The 20,790-nt window shown below is 45.3% G+C and overlaps 2 protein-coding genes across 2 annotated transcripts; one reads left to right on the plus strand and one right to left on the minus strand.

Moving 5' to 3' along the window:
- The first annotated feature begins 1,031 nt into the window (after positions 1-1,031).
- LOC120111595 (chalcone synthase-like) lies at positions 1,032-2,928 on the plus strand. The gene is made up of 2 exons (XM_039129014.1): positions 1,032-1,283; positions 1,636-2,928. Exons 1-2 carry the CDS (start codon positions 1,106-1,108, stop codon positions 2,625-2,627), a joined length of 1,170 nt encoding a protein of 389 aa, XP_038984942.1. The 5' UTR covers positions 1,032-1,105; the 3' UTR covers positions 2,628-2,928.
- A 2,915-nt stretch (positions 2,929-5,843) lies between these two features.
- Positions 5,844-19,694, minus strand: LOC120111723. The gene is made up of 5 exons (XM_039129589.1): positions 19,286-19,694; positions 17,792-19,175; positions 6,536-6,691; positions 6,033-6,472; positions 5,844-5,938 (listed from the first exon to the last, which is right to left on the minus strand). The coding sequence occupies exons 1-5, from the start codon at positions 19,692-19,694 to the stop codon at positions 5,844-5,846; spliced, it is 2,484 nt and encodes an 827-aa protein (XP_038985517.1).
- Between the last annotated feature and the right edge of the window lie 1,096 nt (positions 19,695-20,790).

Here is a 20,790-nt window from a genome sequence, read left to right on the forward strand (position 1 = left end):
AAATTGCCTATCAAAATGTTACGGCTATCACCTAAAATCCTGATGAACTAAATACGTGAGCTATGATCTAAAAAAATGAGCAGGATGAGGTGGACCATATTTCCCTAAACCGAGATGAGAAAAATGACTTTAACAAAGAAGTGGAGGGGCATGTGATGTAGCTAATTAAACCTCATCTTTCAATCATGGGCTAACACGTGGTATAGCATGAAACTAATTTCAATTGTATTCATATTCTTGAGCTGATCGCGACAAAAAAAGTCTAGAGATAGTTCTCCACTTAACTTAAGACTTTGAATAAGAATTTTACGTCTATAAAAAAGGGCTATGCATCTCATATTATTCTATATCTCTCTTTTCTCTCCATTTCTATATTTTCTAATGCTTTATTTGACTCAAGCTTCGAAGGCTCCTTAGTCAGATCAGCTCTGCTTGTGCGTAGATTGACCGACACTCTCTAGTTTTCACTGTCATCAGATTAGATTAAAAGATAACCGTAGATATATTTTTACAAAGAAAAATAACTTTTTTAATTATAATAGTAGTTTTTTATGAAACAGTTATCTCGGACTAGCAAAATAGAATTTTATGCAGAATTTAATTGTCGATGCATCTATTGCTTTTGCTTATGATCATATTTTTAGTATTTTGTATTATTTAATTAAATTTTACCCAGTGGCATTGCTTACGTGCTAGTGCTAACAACTAAAGAAACAAGTACTCATTTAATTTAATTATTCAAGCTCTTCTAACCAACCTAGTAGTAGTCAACGAGCATTACAGCCAGCAAACCCCGCGTCCAAGCCCATACGCCGCCCTACCGTCCCACCTACCGGAAAGGTGGCCCCGTCATCCGACGTACGTAGAGCACGAAGAAGGCCGAGGTTGGTGGATAGCACGGGCAATCTTTTGGGTAGATGGGACAGGACGTGCCGTGGCGAGATCAACGCCCAGAGCACCCTCATTTTATAATTCCACCCAGAGCCCAGAAGGGCTATATATATGGGAGCGAAGAGCATGCTCCTCCACACTCCCCGGCGCTCTACCCTAAACAATTAAACCTTCAGCAGCCGCTGCCCATCTCTCCATCTCCCTTCCACTTAGAATGGCCAGCATCGAGTCCATTCGCAAGGCACAGAGGGCTGACGGCCCGGCCACGATCATGGCCATCGGAACCGCCAACCCTCCTCATGCCGTCGACCAGAGCACCTACGCCGACTTCTACTTCCGAATCACCAACAATGAGCACAAGCACGAGCTCAAAGAGAAGTTCAAGCGCATATGTAAGAGCTTAATTAATTGTTGCATGCCTTGCTTCCTCGTATACTTTTTTGGTATAATACTTAGAAACCACTTTGGCCCGTTCGCTCTATCTCATGACACCTACTCAGCATGCATGCATGAATCATGATATCCGATCGTGTTCCCATCTTTCTTCCAATTATAAAAAAACAAAGAATATGGAGGGAGCTGTCCGCAGCACATTTTTATCCAGATCATGCATGCATACGTATCCAAACTCTCTCAGGCATGCAACAATTAGATGATCGATATTATCATCCAAACTCATGAATGAGAGATACGCATGCAAGTCGCTCGTTTTTTTTGACGTTAGTTTGCTGCGTCGCGTTGCAGGTGAGAAATCCATGATCAAGAAGCGGTACATGTACCTCACCGAGGATCTCCTGAAGCAGAACCCGAACATGTGCGCCTACATGGCGCCCTCTCTGGATGCCCGGCAGGACATCCTGGTGGAGGAGGTGCCGAAGCTGGGGAAGGAAGCAGCCGTCAAGGCCATCAAGGAGTGGGGCCGCCCCAAGTCAAACATCACTCACCTCGTCGTCTGCTCCACCAGCGGCGTCGACATGCCCGGGGCCGACTACCAGCTCATCAGGCTCCTCGGCCTCAACCCGTCCGTCAAGCGAGTCATGCTCTACCACCAGGGCTGCTTCGCCGGCGGGACCGTGCTCCGCATCGCCAAGGACCTCGCCGAGAACAACAAGGGTGCTCGCGTGCTTGTCGTGTGCTCCGAGATCACCGTCGTCACCTTCCGAGGCACCGACGACATCCACTTCGACAACCTCGTGGGCCAGGCCCTCTTCGCCGATGGTGCAGCGGCACTCATCGTCGGAGCGGATCCGATCCAAGGTGTCGAGAGGCCGCTCTTTCGAATGGCTTCGGCGGCTCAGCTGGTACTGCCGGACAGCGAGGGGGCCATCGAAGGCCACCTCAGGGAAGTGGGCCTCACCTTCCACCTCCTCAACCAGGTCCCCACCATTATCTCCAAGAACATCGAGAAGAGCCTGGAGGAGGCGTTCGAGCCGCTGGGTATCTCTGACTGGAATTCCTTGTTCTGGATTGCGCACCCTGGTGGCCCGGCCATACTTGACGCCTTTGAGTCCAAACTGAAGCTGAAGCCGGAGAAGCTCCGGGCGACGCGGCACGTGCTTAGTGAGTACGGGAACATGTCCAGCGCTTGCGTGTTCTTCATACTGGACGAGATGAGAAAGCGGTCGGCGAAGGAAGGGAAAGGGACCACCGGAGAGGGGCTCGATTGGGGAGTGCTCTATGGATTCGGACCAGGGCTCACCATGGAGACCGTCGTCCTCCAAAGTGTCGCTATCTAGGGTTTCAGACTCCACCATGGTTCCATTGCTACATTTTTTTCTCGTTGCTTCAGTTCAAGCAGTGTTCGACCAAACAATATTTTCAAAGATTATCTATGAGATATGCAATAAATAAATGATTGAATAAAAAGCCTGGTATAGTGAAATACTCAATCAGCAAGTGTATCTTTCTTCAAGAATACTGAAGTGTTTACTCAAAGTTAAAAAAAGAAGAAGAAGAATTAGTTCAGTGGGAAATCTTAATGTAAGATCCTAAGTTAAATCGCTGCCTCAGCAACGAACATTTCTCCTTTGTACTGAACTTGCTCTTCCTCTTATAGTCAATTCCTACTTTGGACGCGCGCTTGCGGTCAGAGTTCTTCTATTTCACGTCTCCTGAAATCAATTGCAACTTTTGCTTGGGCCGGAAACGTATAAACCAGGGAATTTACGGAAAAACCACTAGCCGTATCGGACTTAAAGGAAACTTTCCGTCACCCGTCAAGCTGAGGATTGTTGACTTCCTTTTTCAGAAAGTCAAGAATACGTAACCATTGCTTGAACAGTTTTTGTTTTTCTTTTGTTGAGAAGGTGCATAAAGGCTGATTAATAACAATCCATTACAATTTTATGGTAGTCATAACAGACCCCTGCTATGGTTGTTTTATGATTATATATAGTAGCATCATTTAATTAAATTTAAGTGTTAGTGTTAAGGTGTTATTTTTTTCTTTTGATATATACTTAAGGGAGCTAGCGAGAATTACCTAATTTCACAATAATTACCTAAGTCGTTATGATTACTCAAGCAGAAATATTTTTTTAGCCCCATATCAGTTATGCACTACATGGATTTAAATATCTACAGAGGGCTAAGAAACCCAACTAATATCTTTTGGCTAATCTTTTTAAATAAGAAAGGCGTCAGAATCAGATTTGATATATGTCTATATCGGCTAAGGGATACTATAGCATGCACAGCTCATATGGGTTGACCAGGAGCTAATATAGTGTTTATGATTAGATTCATAGCAGTCATGATTGGATCTGAACAGATGTGAGTTCTAAGACCGCCAAGAATGTTAGGGCTTAAATGAAGGGAGTATATCAGGACTTGCATGAGCATATGTTCAGTCTTACATAGATAACGGATAGATCCATGTACAAGGCCAAAGAATCAAATAGTATATTCTGATTAACTTTTTAGGTGAGGTACTGCATTGTTACAACCTCGGTGCTTGGATACATTCTAAACTCAACCCAAAATTCTTGGTTGCAAAGTTGAAGAGAATGACCATTAGCATAAGCCAGAGCTTGGACATAAGCCTATGGTTTCTTTTCAAAATGCTCAATTGGTCCGGTGTGATGTTCCTTAGCAATCAAATGTGTCGTCCTATACCAAAAAATAAAATAAAATAAAATAAAGATGCACAAGTAAGACATCTTAAAGGAACAAGGTCGTATGTCTGATTTCAATGAATGAACAACAAACGGATTCATAAAAACTATATGCTAGATGCTTATCCACAAGACTGAATATATGGCAATTAATTCATTATGAAGTATTTTTGTAGCTTAATGCACTTGTTTTGGAGTACTTGCTTGGTGCAAATGATGGCTATCTCCAAAAAGTGAAAATTAGCTTTTTTTGAAAATCGGAACACATATGTTTAAATTTTATAAATTTGGAAAGGTTTTGGCCTTTCAGATGGATGAAACTATATACAACTTCTTGAGATAGACCGGGTATTATTTGTTTCTTATTAGTCCCAATTAGAGATAGGTCATATCATAAAAATGATTCCTATGCGTGTGTTATATTTAATTAATGAGTAGTTAAAGATATGATGGCAAATAAAATGGTCCAACTGGCTGTTAGGCTATTAGGGTCACCAAACCAACCAGCTTTTTAAGGAGCAAGTTGTGTTTCAGTTGGAAATTTGGCTCAGATATGGCCCATTTAATTGCTAAACAAGGCAACCTAGGATAAGATAGACTTGCTTGTGCTCAATTAGATTAAACTTGGAACAAAGAGACCAGATATTTGATATATATTACTATATATCATATATAATTTTATTATTTTTTATGAATAAAATTATATTATATCATAAATTATCATGACAATATAAAGAGTATTTTTAGCTCAAGATATGAATGTAAAGGCTTTTAGGGATTTTAGTTTTGCTTGAATTTTGTAGATCATCAGCTGTTCAAGAGTAGTTCAAGGCCAGCTCAAAATGGCTTAAATTCAAATACCAAGCTTGCGCCATGCTTGGCATGTTTCAACCTGGCTTGTCTCCACCCCCTTTAGCCATAACAACTTTAGCATCATTTTTCACATGCCAAATGGAAACAGCTCAAGTGTGTGGATCATACAACAAAATCAGAGCGATGGAGACAGGGCCACCAAATAGGATCAGTCAAAAAAGGAATAAGAAAACCATTTTGCCTTGTCCCACTTTTGATTTTGCTAAGCCGTGAAAGGTGTTCAAGTCAATGAAAGTCCAAAATTTCTTTTGATTTTTTTTCTAGCTTATCACTTTCATTTTGGATGCATTGTAATTTGAACCTACTCTCATATACATTTGCTTAGCGCGAGCAGAGTTGAATATTTACGTTGTCTTGGAAAAACTGTCCTTGCTTCCCACGAATTCCTAGTTTTACAACCAAATAGCCCGTCAAACAAATACAAAATTAAGACAAAACTTCCTCAGTATGGAACAGAAACCGAGTTGCATCACCCTAAAATATCAATTATAAAACGTATCAATTGGAGACCGGCCAAATCGGTGAAGACATCCCATCATAAAGTACAGGATGGAACCCCCACATCGAACGCCATATCGCGGGAGTGCCGACTCGGAAGTCATCTCTTCCAATGAGAAAGTTAGTTACCACGAGGACATCTTAACCTCAGCTACCAAATAATTATTGGAATTGTTGGTCATACAAACATGTGCTCTATAGCTTTAGAAGGCGAAGTACGTTGCCTGCGTCTCAGAAAACTGCCCCTTTTTTGGTTATGAGGCAGCTACTCTACACGACACCATGTAAGATGACTCTCAATGTACGAAAAACTAAATGCAAGATGACCTGACGTAAACAACTTGTTGAAAAGTCAGCTCAAAAGGAAAAGGAAAAGAGGCCAAAACAAAGAAGTAGAAGGAGGGAAATTCACGAACCAAACCAGACACGTAGCTGGTTTGGAGTTGAGTTTTGGACGCGCGCTTGCGGTCAGAGTTCTTCTATTTCACGTCTCCTGAAATCAATTGCAACTTTTGCTTGGGCTGGAAACGTATAAACCAGGGAATTTACGGAAAAACCACTAGCTGTATTAAAGGAAACATTCCATCACCATTCAAGCTGAGGATTTTTTTTTTTTTTTGGTAGAAACGGCATTTCATATAACTCTAACTTGAGTACATCCAGCCAAATCAAAGGAAAGCAAAGAGTAAAAGGTGGGAGGAATATCTCCTACAGATGTCCATATGACCTCTCCTGAATGCCGGGCAACAAAAGAGGCAACCCAGTCTGCCACACTGTTCGCCTCCCGAAAAACATGTGCGGCCTGGAAGTCACTCAGCTCCTGAGCCAATCGCCTAACCTCACGGATGAGGGGATGACTATCACCAAATCTGTCCACTCCTCGTATCCAATCGATCACCACAGAGGAGTCTCCCTCAAGACATATATGCTCAGCACGAAGTACCCGCCTCGCATATGCTATGCCCTCCCAGGCTGCCCGCAGCTCTGCCCCAACTGCGGTAAATCCCGGCGTACGGCACCCACCAGCAGCAATCAGCCTACCCCGATGGTCTCTGATAACAAAGCCAGCTCCTCCTGACACCCCGTCCACCGACATACTACCATCAAAATTCACTTTTAGATAACCAAGGGGTGGGGGTACCCAAGAAACTAGGGCAAACCTGGGCGCTGTGGCAGCTGAAAGAGTACCCCAGATGTCCCTGGCTATCTCAGAAGTGAAGCTAATGGCAGCTGTGGTAACCTCCCTGGCATAACGCATGGCTCTGTCCACCACCATCCGTGGGGGTAATCGCCTACCCTCAAAGATGCTAGCATTCCTGTCCAACCAAATAGAATAAGCCATATATACCCAGCAAATGCCGGCCTCAACAGTGTTAGGCCTCCTCATGGAAACCCTCAACCAGTGAATCAGATCCTGTGTCGACTCGACTGAATGGGGTAATACGGATGGTGATAGGCGCCAAATCTCCCTAGCTCTGGGACACTGCAGAAGAGCGTGATCAATCGTCTCCTCGGTTTCCGAGCACTCCTCACAACACTGAGTAATCCTCATACCTCGCCTAACAAGCAAGCTCCTGGTCGGTAGGCAGCCCCATGCCACCTTCCAGATGAAGAGCGCCACCCGTGGGTGAACCCGCAACCTCCAAATCCATCCTCCCTCTATCTGCCGTGCTGGCTCTCGGCACAGAAAAGTGTGAATATCCCTGGCCCGCACCTGAGATCGCCCTGACGGCATCCAAACTAGTCTATCCAACCCCCCTCGGGCAGGGATATGTAGGGCCAGGATCATCTCTGCCAACTGCTCCCCAAAGGTCTCTCTGATCAACTCCATCCTCCAGCGATCACCCTCTGGCTCCATAAGATCTCTGACCCTGAGGCCGGCTAACCTCGAAGTATCCACCATAACTGGTAATCTGCTAATAGGCTGCTTCGTCACCCAGCAATCCTCCAACACATCAATGGACCGCCCATCTCCAATGGCCCATCTAATCGCGGGAAGCACCAGCCCTGCCCTGGCACAAATCTCTCTCCAAACCGGTGAATGGCGACGACCAGCATAGGACCCAGGCACTAGGACGCCATACTTGGCCCTCATCAGTGAAGACCACATGCCACTAGGCTCCAGCACAAATCTAGCAGCGTGCCGTGCCGCTAGGACCTCCCGTCTCGCCACCAAGGACTGCACCCCCAATCCACCATATCTCGTGGGCTGACATACAACCTCCCAAGCCATAAGAGGGATACCCCCCCCCCCCCCGTCTCTGTTCCTCCCCCAAATAAAGTTCCTATAGATCTGCTCAATTTTCCTCACTGTCGCTACTGGAATAAGGGAGTTAGATAGTAGATAGACAGGGATAGAGGAAAGAACTGACCGTACCAGGGTAATCCTGCCCATCATGGATAATGAGTGTATTTGCCATCCCTCCAACCTGCGCCTGATACTGAGCTCGAGAGAAGTACAATCACTGCTGCGTAAGCGCTGACCGGAGATCGGTACTCCCAAATACCTCAACGTGCCCTCCTGCTCACCCACTCCCAGAATCTCCAAAATGGAGGTCTTCACAGTCAGTTTGGTCTTCGGGCTGAAAATAATTGCTGACTTAGATAAATTGACCCGTTGACCAGACATAGAGCAATAATCTCGAAGAATCCTCCAAATACTCAGTGCAGCCTGCCTAGTCGCCCGGACTAACAAGAGGCAGTCATCAGCAAAAAGCAAATGTGAAATCGGTGTAGCCTCCGCCACCGGCCTGTTAGATGTATGCCCTAGAAGCCAATTTGGTTGACACATTGTTGATTCTAGGGACATAATTTTGTACTTGACTATTTATTATTGAATAAATAAAAGGCATCTTTTCATTCATATTGTTTATGTGTCTATGAATCGTCCAAGAAATTAATAAGATGATGATACATATTCTCAAGAGTTGAGAATTTGAGCCATGTATCATTGGTGATTAGTTTCTAAATGCTCTTGATCAATGGATCATCACGAGGACGGTGATCGATCCGATCAGTGCACAGATCACTTTCCCTCTGGATGGACGAGACTTGAGTCCACAGTGTAGGGACACTGAAGTGATAGTGCAGGTGCTTGTTAGAGAACAAGGGTACTGAGCGTGACCAAGACAAGAAGTCACTTGGATGTCTATCCACTCGTCAGTGACTTGCTTGATGTTGCAGTAGTGTGACTGGTCCTTTGACCTGCGGTGCTTCGGCTACTCACAGTGAGGTTATTGTAGTTTGACTGCACACATACATGGTCTCTAGCCATATGGGTCCATGCAGTGTAGATTGGCTGCAGTAAGTTTACTGTAGGAGTAGGGTATGCACCTATATGGAATCTATCGACCTTGATAGATAAGGAGAGATCCTATGTGATTTATAAGACTGAGTTCGTAAGACCTCGGCCGGGGCAGTATGCACAGTAGAGAAAGAGTTTTCCACTCTCGAACTTAAGTCGAATAAATTTTGACATATGACAGACGAAGGGGTTTGACGAGTTATCCATGACCTCCGTCTTGTAGGGATCCACGATAGAAGGACTGTAACACATGACAACTGCACCTAGAGGTTCATCATTCTATTCTGCTGGGTAGCCACTACATGCTGCTAGGTATCACTGGTGGATGGTGGGACTCATAGGGATTATCTTGATGATCGATAAACCCTAATGAGTAGAGTTGGAATCGTTCCAACCCATTGAAAGGAGTTCTCAATGATACTGAGATGGAGATCTCAATATGTCTCATTACCAGTCAGATTAGAACCTATGAGGTCACACACATTAGAGGTTCTGATTATTAGGATTGTCGATTTGTGATTTGGAATCACAATGTCAATTGTCAATAAGATTGATGTACAAAATAACCCACTAAGAGTTAGTGAGTTAAATGGAAGAATTAAATAATTATAATTAGATTATAATTAAGTCTTTTGCTGATTAATTGAGTCAAATTATGTTGGGTCTGACCCAAAGAAATTTGACTCAAATCCTAGTCAAAAGTTGGCTAGATCGAGTCCTTGAAAATCCTGCCAAATTCAGCCTTTTTCCTATTATTGGAGCCTCCCTCTTGATGCCTTATTTTGAGGGGTCAAAATAGGCAAGAGGGGGCAGCCAAGAGGACAAGGAGGGGCGTGGCCCCCTCTCCTTCTTTGCTGGGAGCCAACGCCCCTTGATTCTTTGGGGCCCGCCAATAAAGAAAGGCACCAGGAAACCTATTAGGAATAGGTTTCCTGGCGCATAGGGTTTTGAACCCCATAAAAAGGGAGCCCCACGTCCCATGTTTGAAGAGAAGAACTTCTCCCAGCCGTGGGGCAGCAAGAAGGAATTTTTGGGATTTTTAAATCAGCAAATAGGGAGAGAAAAGAATAAAAAAAGGTGAAGGGTTTTCTTCTTCCTTTTGAAGGCTGCACAAGGTGGGATCCTTGTGATTTCTTCTTCCTTCTTCTTCGACATCCAAGAGAGGCTTTTGCAAGGAGCTAGCACCCCGGTGAAGCCCCATCTCTGATCTTCAGCAACGTCGTGTGGATACTTGTAGAGGCCGGACGTTTGTGCGGCTACAAGGAACCAAACCACGATCATCGGTTGCGGTGTTCTTCTACCCGCACAAAGGTGAAGATGAGATCTTCATTTGAAATTTTATATTTCTGATTTTCTAGTAGTTTAACAATTCATAATTAATTATTAGATCTTAGTTTAGTCCCCATCTTAATTCAAAAGGGTTCTGAATCGTTTTGATTCAGAAAAATTTTGAAATCTACCCGATCCTGTTCCGGCGTATGCGATGCACCGGGCCCGGCATGCGGATTCCGCCGCGAACGTCGCGCCGCTGTGGGGCAATCCAACAGTGGTATCAGAGCCATGGTTTTGGGGATCCAATTAAGATAATAGTTAATTAATTATGAATTAGTTCTGATTTTTTAATTATTATGCATGCTGAAAAATTCTGCGTGCTGAAATTTTGTGTTGCTGAAAATTTTCAGCATGCTGATTTTGTTAGATCGATCATGCGATGTTAGTTTTAAAATTATGATATGATTATGATGTTTAAAATTAAGGTATTGCATGATCTGGATCTCAGATGGTTGCATAATAAAATTAAAATCAGATTAGATAAAATCATGCATGAGATGCATGTGGTGATGATCATAGGATTCAAACCCTTTTGGTATCGAATGTAATGACCTGCGATGTGATCTGTAATGTCATGTAATTTTGTAGATGCTTGCATGCATCTTATTTTATATTTTGAGAGGCCTGCGTGCCTCCTAAAAGGAGATGTAATTTATTTTATTTTTATTTTACATCTGGTTGTATTTCTGTGATGTGATGTACATCAACGATCAAGTTGAAGCAAAGGCATGAGATGAAAGGTGATCTAAGCAGTTGATGGCGATGGGATCAAGAGTTGATCAAGGATCGAATCAAGGAGGCTTGGAACCAATTCAAGAGTTGAAGACCACTTGATCGATTGATGTGCATGTGCTTGTAATACGACCTAATTAGAATCCATGATCATCACCTAGTTAAAGTTTAGCTTTAATTTGATGCTGCGATTATAACTGCCTGTGATGTACCGTTTGCATGTGATGTGAATGAGAGTCGGGTAGATAGGTTTACATGTGATGTAGCAAACCCAATTGAGACCTAAATCAAAACCTCCTCAATCAAGTCGAGAGTGAACCGACATGAGCAAGTCATATTAGATTAATTGATCTAATTGGTGTCTAGGAAAGCATGAAAGGTGGTTACTTAATTAGGACCTTACTCTCTGAGTAAGGGGAGCCTCCCACCTGCTTACCTGGCCAATTGTTCGATTACCTCTTATGAAGAGCTCAAGTTGCAAACACTAAGACCTGATTAACCAATATTAAGTCAATAGGTCTTCCACTGTAGTAGAGCTGCTAAGGTCTTTCTGATGTTGATTTGTCTCGGCTGGACACAGTGGTCAAGTTGCATCGGGGGGCTGGACCTCTCTATAGACATGAGATGTTGTAGGGTAAAGGTGGGGTTGGGCACCAATAACTGTTAGGTGAGGACCCAATGACGACTTTATTCCTACGGTTATACGGTGGGTCTGACTTAACTAAGAAATGGGACCAATAACTGTTAGGTGAGGTTTTCATGGCTTAGAGACCAAGTTACACTGCAACATGCTTGAGAAGCATTGTACAAGAGTTGTACATTCATCAATCTATGTGTCACCAATAACTGTTAGGTGAGGTGGCATGTAAATTGGTGGGACCGCGGTACCCACTAGAAATTCTAGTCGTGTGGAATTTCCGTTTCCCTACCAGGGGAGTGTGAGGGATTCGAGAAAATAGTGGGAGTTACATTTGTTCTAAAAGACCTTAGAACAGATTAGGATCAAGTACAAAAGTCTAACTAGAATCTTTACTCTCTGCAGATACAATGTCGGCTTCAAACCCTTTGACCCGTATTCTTGAGACCAACCGACTGACCGGAACCAATTACAAGGACTGGCTTAGAAATCTCAAAATTGTTTTGGACTGTGAGAAAATAGGCTACATACTCGATTCAGATATCCCCACACTACCAACACGTCCTACTGATGTTCAGCGTGAGATGCATAAAAAGTGGTTGGATGATGACATTAGAGTAAAATGCTATATGATGGCATCCATGTCTAATGAACTCCAATGCCAGCATGAAAATATGAAGACTGCTAGGGACATACTGGCACACCTGCAAGAGTTGTATGGTGCATGAATAAGATTGAATGCACTAAGACTGAACTAATCAACATGTTGGTAACTGCTGAGAGAGCCTTGAAAGGTTCAAGGGGCAATGTCCTTGCTGCTGAGTTGACTTCTGGTTCCAAGAGAAAGTCTACTTGGAAGAAAAAGAAGCCTGCTAAGAAGCAGAAGAAGGACAAGAAGCCAAAGAAGAAAGTTCAAAAGAAAAAGGCTAACGACAAAGGAAAATGTTTCCACTGCAATGTCGAAGGCCACTGGAAGAGAAACTGTCCTTCATACCTCGAGAGCCTGAAGAACAAGAAAGGTGACACACCTTCAGAAGGTATAGACTTGCTCATAATTGAAACTAATCTAACGGTTTCTTCTACTTCTAGTTGGGTTATAGATTCTGGTTCTAGTGCTCATTTGTGCACTACCATGCAAGGTCTAAAGGAAAGTAGAAGGCTGGCGGAAGGTGCGGTAACCCTTCGGGTTGGCAACGGGGCAAAAGTTGCTGCTGTGGCTGTGGGCACCTACCATCTGCGACTACCGTCTGGATTTAGTTTAATACTTAGAGATTGCTATTATATACCTGCTGCTAGCAGAAATTTGATTTCTGTTTCATGTCTAGCACAGGAAGGTCATGTTTTTACATTTGACAAAGACTGCTGTTCTATTTATTTAAGAAATAAAATAGTCGCACGTGGTTTCATGATTGACAGTCTCTATCATTTACATATGGATGTATCTGTGAATGTTACCGAGCAAGATGTGAGTGCCAAAGGATCCAAAAGATCCAGAGATGAGATAAACCAAAGATATTTGTGGCACCTCAGGCTTGCCCATATTGGAGAAGACAGAATGAACAAAATGGATAAAGATGGGCTTCTCGGCTCATTGACTTCCGAGTCATATCCAGTTTGCGAGTCCTGTCTTCAAGGAAAGATGGCTAGACTGCCCTTTGTAGGACATGGGGAGAGGACCACTGAAATACTTACCCTAGTACATACAGATGTATGTGGCCCATTCGATGTGCTAGCCAGGGGACGATATTCTTACTTCATTACCTTTACCGATGATTATTCACGGTATGGGTATGTGTATCTTATGAGACACAAGTCTGAGTCTTTTGAAAAGTTCAAAGAGTTCAAGAATGAAGTAGAAAAACAAACTGGAAAACCTCTTAAGGCTCTTCGATCAGATCGAGGAGGAGAATACCTTAGTGGGGAATTCCGGGACTATCTCAAAGAAAACGACATAGTCTCACAATGGACACCTCCAGGTACACCTTAACTCAACGGGGTGTCAGAGAGGAGGAATCGGACCCTATTGGATATGGTCAGGTCCATGATGAGCTTCACTGATTTACCTATGTTCCTTTAGGGAGATGCCTTACTCACAGCGATTTATTTATTGAATAGAGTTTCCTCTAAATCCGTTCCTACCACACCGTATGAGATATGGCATGGTAAGAAACCAAGTCTGGGTCATCTCAAGATTTGGGGATGTCCGGCCCACGTCAAGAGACTACAGGCAGACAAGTTAGAGGCTAGGACCATAAGTGCTCGTTTTATAGGATATCCTAAAGAGTCATTAGGATACAATTTTTACGTCTCAGAGGATCACAATGTGTTTGTGAGCCGTCATGCCATCTTCTTGAAAAATCAGTTTATCCTTGATAGAGGCAGTGGGAGGAAAATTGAGCTTGAAGAGAAAGTCTCTGAAAAGCAACGAGTCATGGATCCTATAGAACCTATTCATAAGGAGCCAGTACACGATGTCCCTCGACCACCTCGTAGATCTAGTAGGGTCTCCCATCCTCCCGATAGATACTTAGGTATACTAGAAGAGGATACCGAGGAAATGTTCCTAGTGGGAGATAGGGATCACATACAGGATCCCAAAACCTACAACGAGGCGATATCTGATATCGATTCCGAGAAATGGCTGGAAGCTATAAAGTCAGAGATAGACTCCATGCATTCCAACCAAGTCTGGACCTTAGTAGACCCACCAGAAGGTATTGTACCTATTGGATGCAAATGGATCTACAAAAGGAAAATAGGTTCGGATGGAGAGGTAGAGACCTATAAGGCAAGGCTTGTGGCGAAAGGGTATAGTCAGCGCGAAGGCATTGACTATCAGGAGACCTTTTCACCTGTAGCCATGCTAAAATCCATCCGAACATTGCTTGCCATTGCAGCATTTCATGATTATGAAATCTGGCAGATGGATGTGAAAACTGCTTTCCTGAATGGATATCTTGATGAAGATATCTATATGGAACAGCCTTTGGGTTTCACTTCCAGTGATGGAGATCACAAGGTCTGCAAGCTGCAAAGGTCCATCTATGGACTAAAGCAAGCATCTCGGAGTTGGAACACTCGTTTCAATGAAGCAAACAAAACGTTTGATTTCATCAAAAACGAAGAGGAACCGTGTGTTTACAAAAAGGTTAGTGGGAGTGCTGTCGTTTTTCTCGTACTGTACGTAGATGACATTCTCCTGATTGGGAATGATATTCCCATGCTAACCTCGGTCAAGGTCTGGTTGTCAAAAGAATTCTCCATGAAAGACCTTGGGGAAGCATCCTATATTTTGGGAATAAAGGTCTATAGAGATAGATCTAAAAGGATGCTTGGCCTGTCACAGAAAATGTACATAGAGGAGGTGCTGAAGAGGTTCAGCATGGAAAACTCCAAGAGGGGTCTCTTACCCCTTAGGCATGGAATTCATCTCTCCAAGAAGATGTGCCCCAACACATCTGAAGAGATTCAACGCATGAGCAAGATTCCCTATGCATCGGCAATAGGAAGCCTCATGTATGCCATGCTGTGTACACGACCTGATATAGCTCTTGCTGTGAGTGTCACAAGCAGATATCAGTCGAATCCAGGTGAAGAACACTGGACAGCTGTGAAGAATATTCTTAAGTACTTGAGAAGAACTAAAGATTTATTCTTGGTTTTTGGAGGATCATCAGAGTTAAAAGTAGAAGGGTACACAGATTCAGACTTCATGACTGATGTCGATGACAGGAAGTCAACATCTGGATATGTGTTCTTGTGCAATGGTGGTGCGGTAAATTGGAAGAGTTCTAAACAACCGATCATTGCTGATTCTACTATGGAAGCCGAATACGTCGCCGCCTCTGAAGCTGCTAAGGAAGGCTTCTGGTTCAAGAAATTCATTGCAGAGTTGGACGTGATGACATCAGATGCCATAACACTCTACTGCGATAATAATGGCGCCATAGCCCTTGCTAAGGAGCCAAGGTCTCATCAGAAGTCTAAGCATATAGAGCGGCGCTTCCATCTCATACGCGACTATGTTGAGAAGAAATATGTAGAGGTGCAGAGAGTAGACTCCGCGGATAACGTGGCAGACCCGTTCACTAAGCAGCTGAGTCAGCAAAAGACTGAAGCCCACCTTGAGAAGATGGGCCTAAGATATATGACCAATTGGCTTTAGTGCAAGTGGGAGATTGTTAGATGTATGCCCTAGAAGCCAATTTGGTTGACACATTGTTGATTCTAGGGACATAATTTTGTACTTGACTATTTATTATTGAATAAATAAAAGGCATCTTTTCATTCATATTGTTTATGTGTCTATGAATCGTCTAAGAAATTAATAAGATGATGATACATATTCTCAAGAGTTGAGAATTTGAGCCATGTATCATTGGTGATTAGTTTCTAAATGCTCTTGATCAATGGATCATCACGAGGACGGTGATCGATCCGATCAGTGCACAGATCACTTTCCCTCTGGATGGACGAGACTTGAGTCCACAGTGTAGGGACACTGAAGTGATAGTGCAGGTGCTTGTTAGAGAACAAGGGTACTGAGCGTGACCAAGACAAGAAGTCACTTGGATGTCTATCCACTCGTCAGTGACTTGCTTGATGTTGCAGTAGTGTGACTGGTCCTTTGACCTGCGGTGCTTCGGCTACTCACAGTGAGGTTATTGTAGTTTGACTGCACACATACATGGTCTCTAGCCATATGGGTCCATGCAGTGTAGATTGGCTGCAGTAAGTTTACTGTAGGAGTAGGGTATGCACCTATATGGAATCTATCGACCTTGATAGATAAGGAGAGATCCTATGTGATTTATAAGACTGAGTTCGTAAGACCTCGGCCGGGGCAGTATGCACAGTAGAGAAAGAGTTTTCCACTCTCGAACTTAAGTCGAATAAATTTTGACATATGACAGACGAAGGGGTTTGACGAGTTATCCATGACCTCCGTCTTGTAGGGATCCACGATAGAAGGACTGTAACACATGACAACTGCACCTAGAGGTTCATCATTCTATTCTGCTGGGTAGCCACTACATGCTGCTAGGTATCACTGGTGGATGGTGGGACTCATAGGGATTATCTTGATGATCGATAAACCCTAATGAGTAGAGTTGGAATCGTTCCAACCCATTGAAAGGAGTTCTCAATGATACTGAGATGGAGATCTCAATATGTCTCATTACCAGTCAGATTAGAACCTATGAGGTCACACACATTAGAGGTTCTGATTATTAGGATTGTCGATTTGTGATTTGGAATCACAATGTCAATTGTCAATAAGATTGATGTACAAAATAACCCACTAAGAGTTAGTGAGTTAAATGGAAGAATTAAATAATTATAATTAGATTATAATTAAGTCTTTTGCTGATTAATTGAGTCAAATTATGTTGGGTCTGACCCAAAGAAATTTGACTCAAATCCTAGTCAAAAGTTGGCTAGATCGAGTCCTTGAAAATCCTGCCAAATTCAGCCTTTTTCCTATTATTGGAGCCTCCCTCTTGATGCCTTATTTTGAGGGGTCAAAATAGGCAAGAGGGGGCAGCCAAGAGGACAAGGAGGGGCGTGGCCCCCTCTCCTTCTTTGCTGGGAGCCAACGCCCCTTGATTCTTTGGGGCCCGCCAATAAAGAAAGGCACCAGGAAACCTATTAGGAATAGGTTTCCTGGCGCATAGGGTTTTGAACCCCATAAAAAGGGAGCCCCACGTCCCATGTTTGAAGAGAAGAACTTCTCCCAGCCGTGGGGCAGCAAGAAGGAATTTTTGGGATTTTTAAATCAGCAAATAGGGAGAGAAAAGAATAAAAAAAGGTGAAGGGTTTTCTTCTTCCTTTTGAAGGCTGCACAAGGTGGGATCCTTGTGATTTCTTCTTCCTTCTTCTTCGACATCCAAGAGAGGCTTTTGCAAGGAGCTAGCACCCCGGTGAAGCCCCATCTCTGATCTTCAGCAACCTCGTGTGGATACTTGTAGAGGCCGGACGTTTGTGCGGCTACAAGGAACCAAACCACGATCATCGGTTGCGGTGTTCTTCTACCCGCACAAAGGTGAAGATGAGATCTTCATTTGAAATTTTATATTTCTGATTTTCTAGTAGTTTAACAATTCATAATTAATTATTAGATCTTAGTTTAGTCCCCATCTTAATTCAAAAGGGTTCTGAATCGTTTTGATTCAGAAAAATTTTGAAATCTACCCGATCCTGTTCCGGCGTATGCGATGCACCGGGCCCGGCATGCGGATTCCGCCGCGAACGTCGCGCCGCTGTGGGGCAATCCAACACGGCCTATAGACCTCCAGCTCCTGGGAGCTCACTGCATGTCGAAGGGCCCGGGAAAGTGCATCTGCGCATATAATAAACAACAGTGGAGAGAGGGGGCATCCCTGACGCAATCCCCCAGAAGACTCAAAATACCGTGAAGGCGATCCATTTACCGGGATGGCAAAAGAGGGGGCTCTGATGCATCCCATAACCCATCTGATCCATGCCTCAGGAAAACCAAATCCCTGCAAGGACTGCTGCACAAAATCCCATCTCATCCTATCATATGCTCTCTCCATGTCAAGCTTGATCCCCATCAAACTCCTCCTACTAGAGGCCCTACCAAGATCAAACATAAACTCCTGCGCAATAAGGACATTATCTGTAATACTCCGCCCTCCCACAAAAGCCCCCTGCTCCGGGCTAATCAGTCTCGGTAGAATATCTCTCAGTCTCAAAGCTAGTATCTTCGCCGTCACCTTGTACAAAGTAGTACACAGGCTGATCGGGCGAAAGTGACTCGGCTCAGAAGCATCCTGTCGCTTCGGTATCAGGGTGACTAGGGTCCTCTGCCAATCTGTAGACATCACGGCTGTACTAAAATACTGCTGTATGGCCTCCGTCACCCTCTGTCCCACAATCATCCAGTACCTCCGAAAGAAAAATGGTGGAAAGCCGTCCGGGCCGGGTGTCTTGTCCCCCTCAAGGGACCACATCACCTCCTGAATCTCCCTAGCCAATACCGGCCTAATCAGTGCTGCTGTATCCTCCTCCACCACCCGTATCGAAGGTGGCACAGGACCCTCTGAAGCCACGGGGCCCGTCTGCTCAGACCATCTAGCCCTGAAAAAGCCCTCCAACACCCTACGAATCATATCTGGGTCCTCCACTAGCTGCCCATCCTCATCCCTGATCGCCCTGATCCTGTTCCGATGCCTCCTAATTACTGCCGCCTGGTGGAAAAATCTAGTATTCCGGTCCCCCTCCTGGATCCACTGTACCCTCGATTTCTGTCTCCACAGGATCTCCTGCTGTCTCAAAAGGGAATCATGCATGGCTAGAAGTGACCTGAGCTCCCCCAACTCCTCCTCTGCCAAGCCTCCCTCCCCGGCCTCCTGAGTCTGTAGCTTGGCAATGGCCTCCTCGGCCTCCTCAATCCTCCTAAAAATATTCCCCACCTCCTCCTGGTTCCACCTTTTCAACCTTCTCTTCGTCAGCTCCAATAGACGAGACACACGATACATAGCATCACCTCTCACCGGTACGCCCCATGCCGCCCTAACAATCTCCCAAGACCGTGGATAACACGTCCAAAACTTCTCAAATCTAAAGGGGGAGCGAAAAGAGACAACTGCATCAGTACTAACCAGTAAGGGACAGTGGTCGGATGCAATCCTCGGCAGATGACGGACCTGATAGTCAGAGAAACACTGAACCCACCCTGGTGTGGCAAAGGCTCTGTCCAATCTCTCCCAAACCCGGGCCTGCCCCTGCTGATTGTTGCACCAAGTAAATTGTGGGCCCGAGAACCCCAAATCTATCAATCCATTTGACATAATAAATTCCTGGAACTCCCTGATTTCCCTTCTGTAAGTAAAGGCCCTCCCCCCCTCTTCTCTTGAGGATCAACAATACAATTGAAATCACCTGCCACTATCATAGGATATCCCTGATTTATAAGCTGAGTCGCCTCCGCCCACAACCGCCTGCGCTCTCTGTAGTCTGTGCTGGCATACACTGCTGCTAGTACCCAAGGGCTGCGATTAGCTTCCGATATTACTAGGATAACCTCTTGTTTGCATACATTGAATACATCAACTTCATAGTCCCCTTGTGCCCAAGTCACAATAATACCACCAGATAAACCTTGAGATTCCACTGCATGAAATCCCCAAGACCTCGGAACTGCAGCTCTAGCCTTCTGAAGGCTCCGCCCGGATAATCGAGTCTCAAACAAAACACAAATCTCAGGTCTATGCAGATGCACCAACCTACGAAAAGCCGGAGCAAAGGAAGGCTTCCCTGCACCCCGGCAGTTCCAAAGGAGGGCTCTCATGATGCACTGGGGGCGTCGGCGCAACCCGCAACCTTCGGGCCGCTGTCACTTCTTGCTTCCAATTCCGGTTCCTCACCACACCCCAAATCTCCTCCCATCTCCAACCCACTGTGCTTCACCCCCTTAGCCGAAGCCAAGAGTCGCTGCAGAGCCTCCTTGTGTGACCCACTGTGGGATTGTGCCAATTGGCACACTAGCTCCTCTGAATTCACAGCTTGATTGTGCTGTGATCCCACCTCATAGCCATCACCACAGAGTCCCCCATCCACACGGTCTGGGCCATCAGCCACGCTCCCCATTAGATTAGGATCAGAATAGTGAAAGCCCCCATCACAGAGAGCACTACTGTGTTGGCGTGCCAGCCGGCACGCCTTGTCACAGTCTCCTCCCCCTGAGCTCACCTTGAGGATGGTGCTTCCCCCACCAACTCAGGCCACCACCTCCTCTTCGTCTGCTCCCGTTGCTGCCGCCGACACCATCGACCCAGCTACACCTGCCGCCGGCTCGCCCATCACCGTCGCCAACAGCTCCGCCGCAACCGACGCCGCTCTTGCCAGCCCCCGCCGAGCTGTGGAATTTGCCCCGGACTGCCGGCCATCTCCAGTTTCCTCCTGCCCCAGCTTGGACGTGTCCTCCATCGCAAGGGGCGGCGGCGAGCTTTTGCTACGTCTGCGGGCACCTCCGGCCAGACGGAAACCATCTCCCCGGGGAGGGACATCCCGCTTCGGTGTCGCAGGCGGGCCGTTGGCAGTCGACGGCCCGGCTCCCTTATACGGCCCAGATGCTGGCGGGGCCCGATGAGATTTAGTTGGACTACGGGCCCTTTTCAGCGGGCTTAGGCCCGGCCCAGTCAAACCCAGATCCACCTGGCCCAGCGCGAAGGAGCGATTCCCCCCTCCGAGCCCCCTCACCGATTCACGGTTCGACTCGGACTGCACAGCTGGTTGACTCAACCCATCGTCCACCTCCACACTCGATCCACCCACGGCCGTCTTCTCCGGCGACTTCCGCCTAGCAACCTTGGTTGGCTTTTGCCAACCTTCGAGATCTATTGGGGACCCTGACGGCCGCGGTCCTGCTCCTCCATCGCCAGGGG

Source organism: Phoenix dactylifera, chromosome 8, assembly GCF_009389715.1.
Source record: "Phoenix dactylifera cultivar Barhee BC4 chromosome 8, palm_55x_up_171113_PBpolish2nd_filt_p, whole genome shotgun sequence".
Lineage (NCBI taxonomy): Eukaryota > Viridiplantae > Streptophyta > Magnoliopsida > Arecales > Arecaceae > Phoenix > Phoenix dactylifera.

Coding starts and splice junctions, on each gene's coding strand:
- LOC120111723 (XM_039129589.1), bottom strand. CDS start 19,694: ATGAGAGCCCTCCTTTGGAACTGCCGGGGTGCAGGGAAGCCTTCCTTT. Junction 19,176..19,285: donor ATATCCTATGATAGTGGCAG/GTGATTTCAATT, acceptor ATGGATTGATAG/ATTTGGGGTTCTCGGGCCCA. Junction 5,939..6,032: donor TTCCTTTGATTTGGCTGGAT/GTACTCAAGTTA, acceptor CCTTTAATACAG/CTAGTGGTTTTTCCGTAAAT.
- LOC120111595 (XM_039129014.1), top strand. CDS start 1,106: ATGGCCAGCATCGAGTCCATTCGCAAGGCACAGAGGGCTGACGGCCCG. Junction 1,284..1,635: donor AGAGAAGTTCAAGCGCATAT/GTAAGAGCTTAA, acceptor GTCGCGTTGCAG/GTGAGAAATCCATGATCAAG.